Source organism: Sceloporus occidentalis, unplaced genomic scaffold (assembly GCF_023333645.1).
Source record: "Sceloporus occidentalis isolate IW3139 unplaced genomic scaffold, rSceOcc1.0.p SCAF_249, whole genome shotgun sequence".
Taxonomy (NCBI): Eukaryota; Metazoa; Chordata; class Lepidosauria; order Squamata; family Phrynosomatidae; genus Sceloporus; species Sceloporus occidentalis.
Window position 1 is genome coordinate 795372 of NW_028317229.1, and position 19562 is coordinate 814933.

Sequence of the window (19562 nt, forward strand, 5' to 3'; positions counted from 1 at the left end):
ACGTCGGGCCTGTTATACATTTCTTCTGGACACGCATTGGCCTTTAAGGTTGTGTACCGACTGCTTGAACGTCTGTAGATTACACGCATGATTTAGAGAGTTAAAATACCCCACACAAGAACCGCAGCCATCCACACGCTACATGTTACACGCCACGCGTCACGTTATCCAGAAACATTTTAATTCACGGCAGCAAAATCATCAGCATTTGACAGAAGAAAAGCCATTAAAAAGTTTGTACGGGTCCCGTCCGGACTCCCCCCACATTATTCAAGTGCGTTGCGGTAATAAAGCACAGAGCTGTCCGGAGGGCGGCCCGCGGGCCAGGTGTAAACATCAAGGGTTTTTTCTATTTTATGTGCAGCCCACGACCTTCCTGAGAACCCGGCCCTTCCCATTAAGACGTTGGACAGAAGTTCCGCCGTGCGGCGCTGGGATTCCCGTTTTTCGGCAATTTCCGTGCTCACTTTAACCCCTCCCCAAACTCTAAAGGACCCGTCAGAGACACGCGGCCGGACTGACGTCATCTAATAATAAGCGTCAGGAAACGGTTCGACCCGTTCCTGCGGCAAAGTTCTCCTTCTCCCATCCCAAGGCCCGAAAGGTTCTAGAAGGTCCTTCCGACGGGGGCGGTCGGCGGGGACCTCACATCACCGAGCACTTCCCCTTCAGCTTGTCTTTCTTCCTCTGCTGCTTGGACCTTTTCCCGTCGACCTGCAGGCTGACGGCCCGTCTCTTCTCCAGGTTCAGAAGCTCCTGGAAGAGTTCCTGCACGTTGTAGTTGAGTTTGGCCGACGTCTCCATGAAGGAACATTTCCACTTGTTGGCCAAGCTCTCCCCTTCGCCGGCCTGGACCTCCCTGAGGGTCTCGTCGCATTTGTTGCCGACCAGCATGACGGGGATGTGCTGCGTGTCTCCTTTGATCTGGCAGATCTGCTCGTAGATGGGCTGGAGGTCCTGCATGGACTGCTTGCTGGTGGTGGAGTAGACCAGGATGAAAGCGTGGCCTTTGGAGATGGACAACCTCTGCATGGCGGGGAACTGGTGGCTTCCCGTCGTGTCGGTGATCTGCAGCGTGCAGATGTTCTTGTCGCAGCTGATCACCTGCCGGTAGGTGTCTTCGATGGTCGGGATGTAGGTTTCCCTGAAGGTCCCTCTCACGAAACGGAGAACCAAGGAACTCTTCCCGACTCCCGCCGCCCCGAAAACCACCACCCTGTAATCGTTGCTCTGCTCCGGCATGGTGCCCGGTTCCGGAACGCCTGCAACGCTTCTGGTTCTGGATCCGTTACTGGATTAACATCTCAGGTCCGGGTAGTCGGACGCCTAGAACAAAAAAAAAAAATAAGAATGAAGGCGGATAATTCTGAAAACTTAGAGAAGTACACCCAAAGTAACGGCGACCGAGGGGGGGATACAGAGTAACGGCGACCGAGGGGGGGTTTACAGAGTAACAGCAACCGAGGGGGGGATACAGAGTAACGGCGACCGAGGGGGGGATACAGAGTAACAGCAACCGAGGGGGGGATACAGAGTAACGGCGACCGCAGGGCAGGTGCAGAGTGACGGTAACCGTGACATTTATCCACATAACGACATCGTTTGCCCCAAGCTCCCCGTCAGTCACAGCGGCACCTACATGCGTCGGGGCTTCTAATCCCGGCAGGACGGAGACCTCGCCGCGCGGCTCTGCCTCGAGATTCTCTCGCTCTCTGGATGAGGTTTGATTTCTGTCTCTCGGAGAAAAGCCGCCGGTTCCTCCCTTCACTCGCTTTTCTTTTTTTCTCTCCGATCTCTTTTGAATCTCTTTGAGATTAAATAAACTCTGCCACCTAGTGGCGGCGACGCGGCCCTGCGATCACTTGGCTTCAATTATATATTAATTAGAAAAATTCTAAAAAAATAAAATAGAAGGTTTTTTGGAACCTGAGAAATTTGGTTTCATTTGAAACGTTGGAACAACAAGAGAGTTTTAATTTACTGAGAGAGTGGTAGATTAGTGGAACAGCCTCCCAGCAGACGTGGTAGAGGGTAATACAGTGAGGGGTATTAAACATGCATGGGATAGACATACGGCTCCTGAATCTAAGACGAGACCAACGACTGATTAAGGTTTGAGTCTTTACAGCAGGAGAGACGGGCGACTAGACGGGGGCCGGATGGGGGCCGATCTGCCCACGGGTTCTATGTTTTTATTGAATTATGGTTTTCCCACAGAAGTGAAAAAATAATTCATCTTCACATTTTGTTTTGTTTTGTTTTAAAGATGTCCAAAACGGGTCACAAATACAGAGGATGATGTAAAGGTGAAGCTTTCATCTCAGGTAAACTATGACATCATCACCCCATTCATTCTATTGATAATATTACCATAAAAAAAACCACAGGATTCAACGGCTGGCGGAAAAAAAAATAGATTATAAGCTCCTGTTCTTGGGTTGTTTTTTTTTTGTGTGTGTGTGTTTTAACCCTTCATATGCCAGAAAGTTAACGGAGCTCATTGTAAAGCCTTCTGGTTCTCAGAGGGTTAATTTAGAGTCTTTCTCTGTCGATTTCTGTGGCACTAATGAGCAGAAATGACTGGAATCCATTTAATTCTCTCACGGGAATACCCTGCGGAGAAGACGGGGAGGAAAAAAAACATCCATAGAACGAGCGCTCGGGTGAAAAGGGGCAGTTAACACACAAAATACCCCGCTTTCTCCAAACAATAATGTAAATATTTCTCCTCCCCCCCACCTTACAAAGGCTGCCTCAACCAATCAACAACTTAACGAGAGGAGAGAAAACTTAATGGGGAGGAATAATCACGCAGATCCTGAGAGCAGGAAGTTAGGACGACCTCTCCCCCAGGATACGCAGCGGGCAACATATTTATTGCTTATTTTACCGTTAGAGATGTGCATTTAGCGTACATTTGGTCAACATGAATGATCTGCTTAAACTAAACATTATACAGGGTGATTTATCTATACATTATACAGGGGGGCCGGGTCACTGATTTATCTATACATTATACAGGGGGGCCGGGTCACTGATTTATCTATACATTATACAGGGGGGCCGGCTCGCTGATTTATCTATACATTATACAGGGGGCCGGCTCGCTGATTTATCTATACATTATACAGGGGGCCGGCTCGCTGATTTATCTATACATTATACAGGGGGCCGGCTCGCTGATTTATCTATACATTATACAGGGGGCCGGCTCGCTGATTTATCTATACATTATACAGGAGCCGGCTAACTGATTTATCTATACATTATACAGGGCATCTCACTGATTTATTTATACATTATACAGGGGGCCGGTCACTGATTTATTTATACATTATACAGGGCCGGCTGAGCCCATCCTGCAGCAGAAGCTCCCAGCGGTATGAATATCGGGGAGGAAACACTCAGATCTCCCGCTTGCTGTCCTTGGTGCTGAACACCAGCTCCAGATCCCAAACTGACTCCTAAACCAGAGAGCCAGCCCTAGCCTATCGTGTAGCTCCGCCCCTTACGGCAGTCCTTAGATCCACCCCCTACGTTCATTGGCCTGGGACCTGAAGTAGGACCCGCTCCGCACACGCGGTGCCGGTCCATAATTTACAGTTTATTGAGACGTCCGAGAACCTGCGTCCGATTTTGGTCGCTGCTAAATCTCGTACATACCACTGCGGGGCAACTGCGCTGTCTATATGATTCTGGACTACAATCCCCATCATCCTCAATACAGATGGAGGGCAGCAGTTTTCCAGTTCTGACAAATAACTTCTGAGCATTTGAAATGGCAGCACCTATATACACACAGTATATATATATATATATATATATATCTCTATATAGTACATATACATACATATTCTTTACATTCAGCCGGCCATTAACCATTTCTATGCCGCAGAAACAAGCATTACTCCTATCTCTGACACCAGCTATTATTATTATTATTATCCTTTATTTATATAGCGCCAACAGTTTACGCAGCGCTTAATACAATACATAAATTCAAGGGATATGACAAGACAAGAATTGACAGACTAAGACAAACCGATACATTTGGTGGAGAGAGCCCTGCTCGCAAGCTATACGGCTCCCAGCACCCAAAGGGTTTAAGCAGCATGCCCAGAATGCCCGCTCGTAGTTTTTATGCTCCGGTGACCCCGCTGGGATCTACGCGGTAACAGGGAACGCGAGCAGCTGCTGCGGGAGGGATTATAACGCCGACAGTGTACTCATAAAATCGGTGTATTTCTCAGTAATGATATAAAAGCCCCGGGCCGGGCGGCTCGCAGCGGGGGAGGGAGCCCCGTGTTATCACTTCTAAACCCACCCCACCTACTATAGAGGGGTCTCATTAACGGTGTCCACAGAGGGCTTTAAATCGCAGGAGAGTCTCGTGGGTTAAAGGGCAGCCCCGCTGATCCAGCCGTGTCGGGATTAGACAGGACTCGGTGAGATTGGGGTACTTGGTCGTAGTTGGGGGGGCTAAGCGATAAATGACCACATAGTGTGACGGGACCCCCAATATGAATGCCTCAGATAGGGGCTTTTAAATAGTATTTACTGGACATGCGCCGCGCTCCCAAATCTGCATTTATTTGCCTTTTTTAGGGTGAGCTTCCCTCCTTAATGCACGGATGATGCTTTCCCATGCGGCAGAGTGCCCAGAGTGCCCCGGGGTGAGATACAGGGGGCCCGCTGAATGTGAGCCTAAATAATAAGCATGTGCCTTGAATAATATAGTGTGTGGCCCCCTGCGGAAAGGTCCCTAGGAGCCCTGGCCCACCGCGCGGTCTGTCCAGGGGCCCCACTTCAGAAACCGAGCACGACGAGCATTTCACTTACCGGCGGACAGCGGCAGCGAAACGATTTACTAATCAGGGAGGAATCTCTCCAGCGACAAAGCAAGGGCTGGACCATTCCATTCCGGGGGCAGGAGAGGGGGGGCTGCTTTTATGGAAATAGAAGAAATTGTAAAAAAAAATCCCTTCATCCAATTAATTACCGCTGCATTAAACTTATGTTTTTTGATGTTAAAATAAATATCACCTTTAAGACACACGAAAGGTGGAAAAGTGCAAAGCAAATACTGGCTGGCTCCCCCTACATTTCATTCATCGTTTTAAGCAATGGAACATCCCATTCATGCAGCTGGAGAGTCAGAAAAACCTTAACCCACTCAGTGCCGGACAGAACGCAGCACAGAGGCAGGTCTCATATGAGACTGTATAGTGATGCTGGGTCTCGCGTTCCTCGGGGGCATAACACCGGCCTCTGCACTGCAGGGGCCCCTCAGGTTTAGGTCCTTGGTGCGGTATTACTGAGTATACCCAAGGTATTTGTTAACATACCATTCACTCATATCTTGAAAAGAAATTGCATTTATTTGCCCTGTAATAGTTAGGTCCAACGTAAGGTAGATACATAGGAGAGGGCCACTGAATACAGCGTGCTGGGGGCCCTGGAATTTCGTGTTATGCCTCTGGCCCGCGCATACTCCAAGAATCTGCCAGAATCCGGCCTTCAGGGGCTACAAAACTGCCACTCTCATCAAGCACTACATTATAACTTTACGTGGATAAGCATAATTGGAGTTGCCACAGCACCGGAAGGTCCCGAGTGTTATAGACGATACCATTTATTTACCCTCTTTGCCCAAAAAAATAAGCTCAAATCCATGTTAAGATTGCAGTTTGTGTGTAAGAGACATCTGTGGCCTCTTTCCCCCAGAGAAGTGCTGAATCACAGCATGACATCACCCATCATCATCAAAACTAGATCAGCCAAGACCCCAGCTGCTGCAGAACCTCCGAACCGTCCATCTTCCAAAAAGGTTCTGCAACAGCCCCACCTGTACACAGGGTCCTCACCAATCCCTAGCACCAGATCCTTCTAATTATAATTCGTTTGTGGCGGCCAATAATACCTGATCCGTGTCACATGTCGCGTGTTAAAAAGCGCTATCTCAGCCGTTATGTCAGATTTCACAAGCAAATCCAACCCTTCTGAGAGGAGAAACTAATTGGGGTCCCGCAGACCCTCGCTGAGAGTGGGAAACCCCACGGACAATGATCCAAAAGAGTATGTAGCAGACCTCATTGGTCCCTTTTTCAATTGTAAGGACTTCTAGCCCTACATTTGCAGCAAGAGGTGATGAAGTTTTCCATTTCCAGGTCTCTGCGAGTTGGCATTTAGTCGAGCCGGCCCTTATAATGAGGTCATCACGCGTGACGCTGCCGATTCTATAAACAGATACATGCGTCTGCTATCTTTAGCTCTGACGTAGAGGAAAACATTGTGTGCGTCCGCAGAAATACGATAGACTTCCCGCGACTCCACAACCCGAGGACGGCAGATTCACTAACAGATGTACAAACACAGAACCCGCCGGCAGATCGGCCCCATCCGGCCCCCGTCTAGTCGCCCGTTTCTCCTGCTGTAAAGACTCAAACCTTAATCAGTCGTTGGTCTCGTCTTAGATTCAGGAGCCGTATGTCTATCCCATGCATGTTTAATACCCCTCACTGTATTACCCTCTACCACTTCTGCTGGGAGGCCATCCTGCTTATCTACTACCCTCTTGGTAAAGTAAAGAACCTTCATCTTTAAGTATGTTGGAGTCGCTCCAGGATAATCTACTAAAGCCTTTATAATAAACTGTTCTTTGCCGCCTGCAGTCGCTGAATGTTCGGTCGGTTATGAACCCGTTATGTTATTTGACCTTTGTTTTATATTATACAGTAATATAACCCCCAGCGCTGTATACAGTAATTTCAGTCATGTGATATTTTGGGTGACTTTCCCGGCTCAAACACCACACTGAGCTGATGCTTTATGGCGATGCTAATGAAGTCCTTTCCTCCATAGACTTTCATTAGTCAAAGAGTCCAACTGTGTAATTAAGACTGAGCCATTCTGTTGTTCCCCACAGGCAGTATGATAAGGAGTCGGGGTGTTTAGTAGATTGGGGATCAGATAACAGAGCGAGAAACAAAAGATTTAATAACAAAGTTGTAAGTGGCATCCAAAAGTCGAAAAAGGACAGAGAGAGAGCTGAGGAGAGGAGAAAGCACCCTGCGTGAGAGAGAGAGCTGAGGAGAGGAGAAAGCACCATGCGTGAGAGAGAAAGAGAGCTGAGGAGAGGAGAAAGCACAATGCGTGAGAGAGAAATGGGAAAAATCCACACGAGACAGAGAGAGAGCCGAGAAGAGGAATAACACGGGGGGGGGGGGGAATCAGCAGGCAGCTCATAGTCTGATTAATAAATAATCATGATTTTTGGAAGGCTGATTTAACCCATGAAGTGCCATCGTAATGGAGGGCTCTTCATCAACGGATGAGGAGTCTGCGTGAAATCAGCCCCACTTCTCTCCGTCCGCTCATGTCGTATTTGATTGATTAAAGTGCACTCCACTCGCGTGATTAAAGATAAAGTGACGCCGAGCGACGTGCGAGTGTTATAAGTGGCAGAGACGTGGGAGGCGAGCGCGTCTGTTATTACCAAGACACAGCTTGTAAAGGTTCGGGCTATACATATGAACAAGGTGCGTGTATGAGGGGGATCTGGATACATAGTGCACGGGGGGCAATATGAACCCCAACATGGGCATTAATATTTTTTAGCCCACCCGTCTTGGCAGAGCTCTCTGCTCCGCTGTTAGTCTGCATTAGCCGTAACGGAACCTTCTGGAATATCATGTCGGCTCTTTAATTAGGACAGAACAGGGAGGGTGAGAATTAGAATAAAGTGGAACAGCCTGGTCCCCAAAGTTGTATTTGTATTACTCAGCTCCCATTGAATGGAAGCGCTACTGAGCATGTGCAGGAAGTGTACACTGGAATGCTTCCTGGTTTCAGTAGAGGCAGCCGGGGGGAGGAGTTACGTGAGACACCGGCCTTTCTTTTTTTTTCTAAATCTTGAAATAGTTGCATTGATTTGCAAACAATAAAATGCATTGGAATCCGAATCCATGCATAATGATAACAGGATTCGAGAGGCCGCATGTTCTTCATAATATCAGTAAAAAAAAACACTTAAAAACCCCCCCAAAAACACGTATTTTCTATAATATACCTATAGCTCCTTCTAGATTGTAAGCCCTTTGAGCAGAGCCGTCTCACTCATTTGTTTCTGTAATTCCACAATGTTATGTGATGCGCTACTGGTTATGTCCTGTTTACCTATTGTACTGCGCTTTGGAATCTGACAGCGCTATATAAAACAATAATAATAATAGTCTGAACTACAGCATGATTCTCGTCTTGTCTCGGTGTACTGCCATCACTTTGCCTCTAGAGGGCAGTATATCACCGAATATCCAGCAATATAAAATAAAATGATAAAGGCAATCATCAGGCAGGTTTTTATAGAATTTTTTTTTTTTTGTTGCCCGATATCACGAGATACAATAACCGTTACCCAGCAACATTACAAAAAGAAAATTCAATTTAGTTATGTGTAAATGCAATTTTTCTCCTAATAGAAATTCTTGGGGTTTTTTTGTTTTTTGTTTTACTAAAAAATGTATCGGACGATGTCGGTTTTACACACAGGTCACATATAAACGTAACTAGATTGCCGTCTGTTTTATGCACCGGCGCGCCGGGTTTATTTCCGGATCGGAGTGCGTTGTTCCGGGTTCTGCATCTGTTGGCTGGCGGCCGCGGAAGCTGCAGCGGGCGCAGAATCCACGGGAATGAATGACGCGTCGGAGAGCGACCTCTCCCTGTAAATACTACGCTCCCAGAAGTGGGTTTTGGACATTTCGGAAGCTGCCGGTCAAACTCCTCGGAACATTCCATGGAACGTGACCGGAATGTTGGCGTCCACCTCGGCTCGGGCGATTTCGTTCATATCCTTGGCATCCAAAATCAGCAGAAACGACTGTTTCTGCCCCACGCCGGGGCCAATAACCACACTGAGCAACACTCCTGCCACGGAAAATAAATATATTTTATATAAAAAAATAAAATAAAAGTGTATCCGGGGCGTGTTATGAGGAGCTCGGAATTAAAGTTCTTCCTAAACCAATTATTATGGGGAGAGGGGGAAGAAGCATGCGAGACAGGGAGAGCTGGGGAGAGGGGGAAGAAGCACGCGAGACAGGGAGAGCTGGGGAGAGGGGGAAGAAGCACGCGAGACAGGGAGAGCTGGGGAGAGGGGGAAGGAGCACGGGAGACAGGGAGAGCTGGGGAGAGGGGGAAGGAGCACGCGAGACAGGGAGAGCTGGGGAGAGGGGGAAGAAGCACGCGAGACAGGGAGAGCTAGGGGGGGAGGGGGAAGAAGCGCGCAATATTGCCCTTTTATGTGCCTCTTTCCAAAAAACTGACTTCCTCTAAAAGATGAATTGACAGTAATTACCATCATCCTCCTCCAGGGCATCCGGACTGGATACAAATATCGGCTCAGAGGGATAGGTGTTTGGCTCCTGCCATACCCAGATCTCTTTGGTTCGGACATTCAGTTTGGAGAGCTAGAAAGAGACAAAGATTTATTCAAATTCCTGATCTAGTGATGGGGGGAGAATGCGGCGACCGAACGACAAAATATCCTTACCCTGTCAGGGACAAAATGATTCAGTCCCAGGCCGTAGGCGTACGAATACGGCTTCCCCCCGTACTTCTTATAGTTGATTTGCGGGAATTCAAACGCTGTGGAATTATAAAAAGTGAAGATGCAAATCCCCGACGCTGTATACAGTAATATAACCCCCCAGCGCTGTATACAGTAATATAACCCCCCAGCGCTGTATACAGTAATATAACCCCCCAGCGCTGTATACAGTAATATAACCCCAGCGCTGTATACAGTAATATAACCCCCAGCACTGTATACAGTAATATAACCCCCCAGCGCTGTATACAGTAATATAACCCCCAGCGCTGTATACAGTAATATAACCCCCAGCGCTGTATGCAGTAATATAACCCCCCAGCGCTGTATACAGTAATATAACCCCCAGCGCTGTATACAGTAATATAACCCCCCAGTGCTGTATACAGTAATATAACCCCCCAGCGCTGTATACAGTAATATAACCCCCCAGCGCTGTATACAGTAATATACCCCCAGCGCTGTATAAAGTAATATAACCCCCCAGTGCTGTATACAGTAATATAACCCCCAGCACTGTATACAGTAATATAACCCCCAGCACTGTATACAGTAATATAACCCCCAGCGCTGTATACAGTAATATAACCCCCAGCGCTGTATACAGTAATATAACCCCCAGCGCTGTATACAGTAATGTCAGTCATGTGATATTTTGGGTGAATTTTCCGGCTCAAACCCCACACTGAGCTGATGCTTTATGGTGATGTTAATGAAGTCCGTTCCTCCATAGACTTTCATGAGTCAAAGAGTCCAACTGTGTAATTAAGACTGAGCCATTCTATTGTTCCCCACAGGCAGTATGATAAGGAGTTGCGGTGTTTAGTAGATCGGGGATCAGATAACAGAGCGAGAATCATACAAACGGCTGATATGCTGTTGCCTGAAAACTTTATATTATGGGGCAAAAACTACAGCTGGGGTAAAAAAGAAAACAGAGCGATATTTATGAAAACGTATTTGTAATCTGATACGAGGAATGAAAAGATTTGGTGGAAAGTCTCCTTTAATTACATTTTAAATAATTTTTATACCTTGGCGAGGTCCTGAGAACAGAACTTCTGGTTCGAGCCAAATTGTGTCATCGCTGCGCAGGGTGGCGGTTGCCGTGGTATAGGGCAGCGATACTAAGTTCTTTCCGGCGTCAGACTGGATCAAAAACACAAAACAGAAGATAACGTCTTAATGAAAACGTGTAGTTCTTGGTTAAAATGGGTCAATTTTTCATCATAATGTTTTTGTTTTTAAAAAGTAAATTGAAGGAAAAATATTTCTCCAAATGTAGATTCTTTTATGTGAAACCTTTTGGCCGGAGCCTGAAACGAAATGTTAAGGAGTAACGAAGTAACAGAGTAACGAAGTAACAAAGTAACAGAGTAACAGAGTAACGAAGTAACAGAGTAACAGAGTAACAGAGTAACAGAGTAACAGAGTAACAGAGTAACGAAGTAACGAAGTAACAGAGTAACAGAGTAACAGAGTAACAGAGTAACAGAGTAACAATATTCTGGGGAAGAGGGGTATGGGGGGGTCTTCTTTCTGGAAACGCACCTTCTGGATATCGAGAGGCAGCACGTATCTGCGGACCTCCGGCTGCGGCGCTTTCTCTGCGTGCTTCTTCACTTCTTCCCAATTATCCCGTAAATTGGCCAAATACAAATAATTATAAATGAACTCAAACCTACGGAGGAGAAACAAAAAAATCATCGCCGGTCGCTCTGTACAAAAATCACGCAAAAGACTTCTCCGAAACTACCTGTGATTTCTAGATTTTATCATTTTAAAGATTTAAGTAACATTCCTGGGTCTTAGATTCAGGAGCCGTATGTCTGTCCCATGCATGTTTAATCCCCTCACTGTATTACCCTCTACCACCTCTGCTGGGAGGCTGTCCTACTGTCTGCTCTCTTCTTTCCACGAGGTCAGGGAGGTGGAAATTACCCTTTCCAGCAGCAGAGATCCACAACCAGGAAGCCGTTATCCTCATACGTATTAATATGATGGAAAACGTTAAATGCTGATGTCCGGTATTTGATATTCAGGTATTCGCCGGTGTGCTTCTCCGCCACGTGGATCCACGTCTACAAAATCCAAACGTTCAAATATTATACAGTAATATAACCCCCGCCGCTGTATACAGTAATATAACCCCCGCCGCTGTATACAGTAATATAACCCCCGCCGCTGTATACAGTAATATAACCCCCAGCGCTGTATACAGTAATACAACCCCCAGTGCTGTATACAGTAATATAACCCCCCAGCGCTGTATACAGTAATATAACCCCCAGTGCTGTATACAGTAATATAACCCCCAGCGCTGTATACAGTAATATAACCCCCAGCGCTGTATACAGTAATATAACCCCCAGCGCTGTATACAGTAATATAACCCCAGCGCTGTATACAGTAATATAACCCCCGCCGCTGTATACAGTAATATAACCCCCAGCACTGTATACAGTAATACAACCCCCAGTGCTGTATACAGTAATATAACCCCCCAGCGCTGTATACAGTAATATAACCCCCAGTGCTGTATACAGTAATATAACCCCCCAGCGCTGTATACAGTAATATAACCCCCAGCGCTGTATACAGTAATATAACCCCCAGCGCTGTATACAGTAATATAACCCCAGCGCTGTATACAGTAATATAACCCCCAGCGCTGTATACAGTAATATAACCCCAGCGCTGTATACAGTAATATAACCCCCAGCGCTGTATACAGTAATATAACCCCAGCGCTGTATACAGTAATATAACCCCAGCGCTGTATACAGTAATATAACCCCCCAGCGCTGTATACAGTAATATAACCCCCAGCGCTGTATACAGTAATATAACCCCAGCGCTGTATACAGTAATATAACCCCCAGCGCTGTATACAGTAATATAACCCCAGCACTGTATACAGTAATATAACCCCCAGCGCTGTATACAGTAATATAACCCCAGCGCTGTATACAGTAATATAACCCCAGCGCTGTATACAGTAATGTACAGTAAACTTGATTTTATTTCATTTTGTTCCAATAAACTCCCTTTATCTGCAGACCTGGAGCCGCCGCTGCTGTCAGTCATGTGATATTTTGGGTGACTTTCCCGGCTCAAACACCGCACTGAGCTGATGCTTTATGGCGATGCTAATGATGTCCGTTCCTCCATAGACTTTCATTAGTCAGAGAGTCCAGCTGGGTGATTTAGACTAAGCTATTGTATTGTTCCCCGCAGGCAGTATGATAAGGAGTCGGGGGGTTTAGTAGATCGGGGATCAGATAACAGAGTGAGAATCATTATATTATGGGGAAAAAACTACAAACTGGATTAATAAAGAAAACAGCGCGATATTTGATGCAGGATAAGGGATTTTCTTTATATAACGGCTCTTAGATATAAGATTTCTAGCGATATGACATCATAGAGAAGACGTTGCCGGGTCACTCACCCCCATAGTTTCGTGAGACTCGAAGCAATCCATGTAATTGGCTCCCCAGATACTCCAAGCCGACAGGAATTTGATCAGATTGATTTTTACGGGTTGTTCTACGAAGATTAAGTAATTTGGGGTCATTCCGAAACTGGAAAAGAAATGAAAAATGATGAATTACCACCTAGAAGCGACGGACTACACGACGGGTGTCCCCACGAGATCGACAGGAAAGTAATTAATTCAACCTAAAAAAAACAACATACGGAAAGTACAGACAAAACACCGAATATGGGGATCATCCAGAAAAATAAACACAAGAGTGACAGCGACCTAGAAATACGGGTGAAAAGAGTAATATTTGCATGAGATTCTTGCTACAATGTTATCGGCATCCATCGTTATCAGCATCATTGCTGGAGATGACAGCGATGGTCCGGTTCTCCAGTCTTTGGGTGGAATAACATCGAAATCAGTAAATTCTGGTTAAATTATTTGATTGGCTGGTTGCGGGATACGGAGCGTAGAGGTTCGAACGCAACCTGACCGAGGACAACAACAACAACAACAACACCTTCTGTCATCTACAAGCCGGGCCCGGGTCGCTCGGCAGACGTCCGTCACGTGGAGCCGCGGAGAAACACGTAGTAAAGGACACGTGACGGCGTAACATGTGACATCGCCCAACATACACGGAGGGCGACACGCGGCGTGACAGATCACCTGTGAACGTAGGACGGCTTGAAGCGATCGCTGCACGGAAACTGGACAACGACCTTGGCTTTCCTGATCGGATCCTCTTTGTCTGAAATAAACATACAGAGTAGATAGTTGTGGCTAGGAGGGTATCTAGTGATAGTCGCTCATGCGCAAGTGGAGTCCTTAATCAAGTTAGACCTTCCTGTTCGGGCTGACAGAAGGCCATATGTCTATCCCGCGCATGTTTAAACCCCCTCATTGTATTAGCCTCTACCACTTCTGCTGGGAGGCTGTTCCACTTATCTACCACCCTCTCAGTAAAGTAAATCTCAGCCTCTTGTCCTCTATCTTTAGATTATGACCTTTTCTTCTAGATGCTCTATAATCACATTATTTGCCAAGCAGACGAAGTCTCTCCTCTTTGATCTCCCCCTAAAAGGCTCCGTAAGAAGCACAATTTATCATTTTCCTCCCGAATTAAATATTTCAAGCGTTCACAATGAGTGAATTGAACGGATTGACTGCAGACGGCGGACGGCAGCAAAACCGATCGCTTTGGGCAAAACACGTGAAATATCCCTCTGTCTGCGGTCACCGGCGCGTTTCTGGTCCCGTCGGGTAGATTTCCGGAGGAATCTGCAGCGCGTGACGAGCGAAAATCATTAAAATTTGCTAGACTTCGCTTTTCTGTCTGTCTTTAATACGGAGATTAAATACCCGTCCGTCCGGAGTCGAGTTCCGTACATTTAAAGGGAATTGTCACAGCTTTTAGCAATAATTAGTATTATTAATAAAATAATATATTAATAATAATAATATATTTAAAAAAAACTATATATTAAAACTTACCATAGCTTGTGCTTTTTGACTATTCTAACACAATAAACAATTGACTTTCTTAATGTTATTAACGTTAGAATACCCCTCCCCCCACCGTACTTACAAAGGCTGCCTGAACCAATCAACAGCAATCAGCGACTTAATGACAGAGGAAAGATAACTTAACGACGAGGAATAACAAGAAGTTGAGACGGACGATCCCACTGGATACACATAAAGGGGGGTTTCCCCCAAAATTTTTTTCCTTATTTAATGTGTAATTCCTCCCCCCCCCGTCGTGGGTTTATTTAGTGTTTAGAACTGTGAAATTTGGGAAAAGCTGACAGGTACTCATTAACCCCTTCTATACCCAGGAGGCCGCTCCGTTATCTGCCGATGACGCCGTGAGACGCACCTGCCTGCAGAGGAGGGATCATTATGACGTTGTAAGCAAACGCAAAGTACTTCCCAAAGCAATTCCCAATATTATAGACGGTGCCGTCATTTTCGATGTGAGGATGCGCCGTGACCCCGTTAATGGCGACGTAGTTGCACAAATCCACCTGAGATCACATAAAAAAAATAACCATAAATCGGATTTTACACTCATTTTGTTCTTTTATTTTCTATATAAAGACATAAAATCGGAAATCAATACATTCGCCGTAAGTTTTCGGAATTCTTTATGATCACGTTTAATGAAAACCTGGGTGGGGGAGGGGCGCTCACCTTTTCAATGGTTTCCAGGGTTTCTGGGTTAACCTTCGTAATGTAGTTGGTTTCTGTACATGCGTAATAATCTTCCCCGACGGGATAGACGTTCACTAACGCGTTATCCGTCACCTCCAAGCCTTTGAAGTATGAAAAAAACCTGGAGAGACAGGTTAACTACTATATTATGAACTATTATATTATATTATTAACCATTATATTAACTATTATATTATTAACTATTATATTAACTATTATATTATGAACTATTATATTAACTATTATATTAACTATTATATTAACTATTATATTATTAACTATTATATTAACTATTATATTATTAACTATTATATTAACTATTATATTATTAACTATTATATTAACTATTATATTAACTATTATATTAACTATTATATTATTAACTATTATATTAACTATTATATTATTAACTATTATATTATGAACTATTATATTATTAACTATTATATTATATTATTAACCATTATATTAACTATTATATTATAAACGATTATATTAACTATTATATTATTAACTATTATATTAACTATTATATTATTAACTATTATATTATATTATTAACCATTATATTAACTATTATATTATAAAAGATTATATTAACTATTATATTATTAACTATTATATTAACTATTATATTATGAACTATTATATTATTAACTATTATATATACTATTATATTATTAAATATTATATTAACTATTATATTAACTATTATATAATATTATTAACTATTATATTAACTATTATATTAACCATTATATTATGAACTATTATATTATAGAATGTTGTAGAATTTAAGAATTTTTGGCATTTTTAGCATTAAAATATATTCGTAAAGCGCCATTGGCTTACCTGGAAAATATATTCCGGCATGGATCTGGGAACGCAAACGTGCCGAATTCTGTGATAACAATTCGCTTTTCCGTCATTGCCCTGACGTACGCATCAGTCCGAACAAACCTACAGACAGACAGACAGACAGACAGACAGAATGTTCCGTGAGCCGCGTTCAACAATTGTTCTTATGTGCTTTGATTGTGAATACAGGTGGCAGCCTGTGGCAAAGCCTGTCCCGTCTTTGATGATGTTCTCTCCCATATCCTCCCTCCCACCCTTACAAAGGCTGCCTGAACCAATCAGCAACTGAACGTAAGGGGATAACCAACTTAATGGGGAGGAATAAAACTAAACTGTATTTTTGGATTACGGACCTGCGATGATACGTAACGTGCCCATCTTTAAACTCAAACTTGTGCAGAAGCGCCTGCCCGTCAAACAGATGATAATAGAATTCAGATCCAACTTCAAAGAGCCCAGGTCCGCATCTCAGGAGGCTTCCTGATAGCCAAGGGGGCAAGCGACCTAAATCAAAAATGTAGCCAAATGGTTTGATGAAAGAGGTAGTTTCATAATTATTACAGAGCCGCTTCATTTGTTCGGAAATGAAACAAAATAATAATAATAATACCGGTAATAATGATGATAATCATAATAATAATCATAAAAATAATAATAATACCGGTAATAATGATGATAATCATAATAATAATCATAATAATAATAATACCGGTAATAATGATGATCATCATAATAATAATAATAATAATAATAATAACGGTAATAATAACAATAATAATAATTATTATAATGATTTTAATGATGATAATAATAATAGTAATGCTAATACCGGTAGTAATAATAATAATAATGGTAATGATAACAATAATTAATGATAATAAATGGGATTTTCTCTGTAAAGATTCTATAATCACCTCCCAAGTCCCAAAGATACAATAAATATTAAAAATGATTTATTCTAAATAAAAAAGCATTTCTGGGAATGCCTTAATTTGGATAATTTCAGGTTAGGAGATTCCTTTCATACGGATATCGGTATCTGCTGCAGATACATGATTTGTGTTAGATTTATACATAAAAGCGAATATTATTGATTTATTGATAATTTATTAATGTATAGATTCTGATAAAATAACAACTAATGTCTCCGCACCAAAAACAAGTTGAATTATTATAATTATGGAAAAAGAAAGTTGAATTATTCTAATTAAATGGAATTTTGAAGGTCGTTGTTTATACATTATGGTTTCTGGTTTAATCGTTTTCGGTATCATCTGTAGCTGAAAAGCCCCTTGATAAACGTGCGGGGGTCTCACCGGTAACGTGGACGCTCATCGGGGTCGCCAGCTCCTCTACGGTTTCAAACAGTTTCTTGTAACCCCCGGCGGGATGCTCCACGCTGCGACAACAGAACGAAAAATACAAAATACAACAAACTCGAAATTTTGCCAGGGCGGCCGCCTTCCCGGCGTCAGAAAAATACACCTTTCTTTTTTTGTGATCTTCACTGTTATTGAACATTTTATGTCGTGTTGCCAAGAAGACATCAAGTGCGAAATTTACTGAGGGGGTGACAGATAAGTGGAACAGCCTCCCAGCAGAGGTGGTAGAGGGTAATACAGTGAGGGTATTAAACATGCATGGGATAGACATACGGCTCCTGAATCTAAGACGAGACCAACGACTGATTACGGTTTGAGTCTTTACAGCAGGAGAAACGGGCGACTAGACGGGGGCCGGATGGGGCCGATCTGCCTTCAGATTCTGTGTTTCTGCTGCAAGAATTCCAGGATCAAATCCAGATAAGAGGAGCCCTACAGCTCCTGTGAAGAGATCCTGAAATCCTCCTTATAGACCCCAAACGCTTACTATCCTGAGTCCCCCCTGAACCCCATTAAAGTATTTCAAGACTTTTAGCATCGGACGGTTCGAGCAGCAGATACACATCGTGAACGGGTAATGAGCCGGGTGGGTTATGTGCGGCTCGGTCGTCGCTCCCAGGGGGTTAACAATTGGGCAAAAATAATGTGACCGTGCTTTTAAGTTTTCTACCCTACAACAAGAAAAGATTCCTAAAGTACGTGATGTAGATTGTAAGCCTGCGAGCCGAGCCCTCTTTACCTAACGTATCGGGTCGGTTCTAGTTTTGTCAGACCCTTTGAATGTAGGGACTTTAAGAAGTGGTGCGGGAATTGTTGGCGCTATAGAAATAAGATAATAATAATAATTATAATATAATATTTTATTATTGATAAATAATAATAAATGATGAATTACGCAGCAGCGAAGCCGGCGTCGCACTTACCGGTTGGACATTCTGCGTCTCGTGACGTTCCCGGCCGTCGTGAATGAGACGGAGAGATTGAACTATTTATAAGAACTTTGATTTCTTTCATAAGATTAATCGTCTTAAGGAGACTCGGCAGCCAATCAGATCGCAGGCTGCAAACAGAACGTTCTTTCACGAATCGCATTCTATTGACCCCCCCCCCCGCTTTCTATCGCTTTTCGCACAACGAAGGTCTTTGAGAGATTTCTTTTTTCTTTTAGTCTTAAAATCCGACGGATTAAAAGAAAGGAGTTTGGGAAAGAATTTCGGGCTCCCGAGGGGATAAGTGCTTTTTACATACTAATTACTCACAAAAACCACAACAAATCATGGGGAACCTGCGCAGCTTCAGAAATAAAGCAAAGGGGTTTTATTACGCGGGACGGGGCTTTTCTCATTGATGGGTCAGAACTATTAAAAAAAACAAAAAAAAACTTCAAATAAGAGTAGACATGAATTATTTGGTAAAAAAAAGTTACCAAAAATGTTTAGTTATTACAATATAATGAAATTTCAACCACCTCTGCTGTGGAGCCACTCCAAGTATCTAGCACCATGTCTAAACTACATTCACCATCGTTTTTTTTACTATATAGCATCTTTTTATTTCTTCTGTGATCTCACAATATGTATAGCTTTTCCTTTCTTATATTGATGTTTAAAGGGGATCTCCCACCATTGTTTTTACCCCTAACGTCAGGTGAAAAATACATTATCTTGCAGTTTTCTTTTTTACCTATTTTGTAGTTTTTTCCCCCATAATATAAAGTTTTCAGGCAGCTGCATATCAGCCATTTGTATGATTCTCGCTCTGTTATCTGATCCCCGATCTACTAAACCCCCCCCGACTCCTTATCATACTGCCTGCGGGGAACAATAGAATGGCTCAGTCTTAATCACCCAACTGGACACTCTGGCTAACCAATGTCTATGGGGGTTATATCACGGCATACAGCGCAGGGGGGGGGGGGGGTTATATTACTGTATCCAGCGTATTAGAATTGTGTAGAAGGGAATTGGGTAGTAAATACCTAATTTTTAAATTTATTTTATTTAATCCCAGAACC

The 19562-nt window shown here is 43.6% G+C and overlaps 2 protein-coding genes across 2 annotated transcripts; both read right to left on the bottom strand.

Moving 5' to 3' along the window:
* Positions 1–645: 645 nt before the first annotated feature.
* On the bottom strand, positions 646–1242 carry LOC149276057 (GTP-binding protein Di-Ras2-like). The gene has a single exon (XM_089503953.1). The coding sequence runs from the start codon at positions 1240–1242 to the stop codon at positions 646–648; it is 597 nt and encodes a 198-aa protein (XP_089360079.1).
* A 7531-nt stretch (positions 1243–8773) lies between these two features.
* Positions 8774–18482, bottom strand: LOC149276058 (retinoid isomerohydrolase). The gene is made up of 14 exons (XM_089503979.1): positions 18472–18482; positions 17483–17565; positions 16520–16670; positions 16161–16268; positions 15288–15429; positions 14974–15121; positions 13764–13845; positions 13059–13191; positions 11549–11688; positions 11159–11288; positions 10642–10756; positions 9551–9645; positions 9356–9467; positions 8774–8925 (listed from the first exon to the last, which is right to left on the bottom strand). The coding sequence occupies exons 1-14, from the start codon at positions 18480–18482 to the stop codon at positions 8774–8776; spliced, it is 1602 nt and encodes a 533-aa protein (XP_089360105.1).
* Between the last annotated feature and the right edge of the window lie 1080 nt (positions 18483–19562).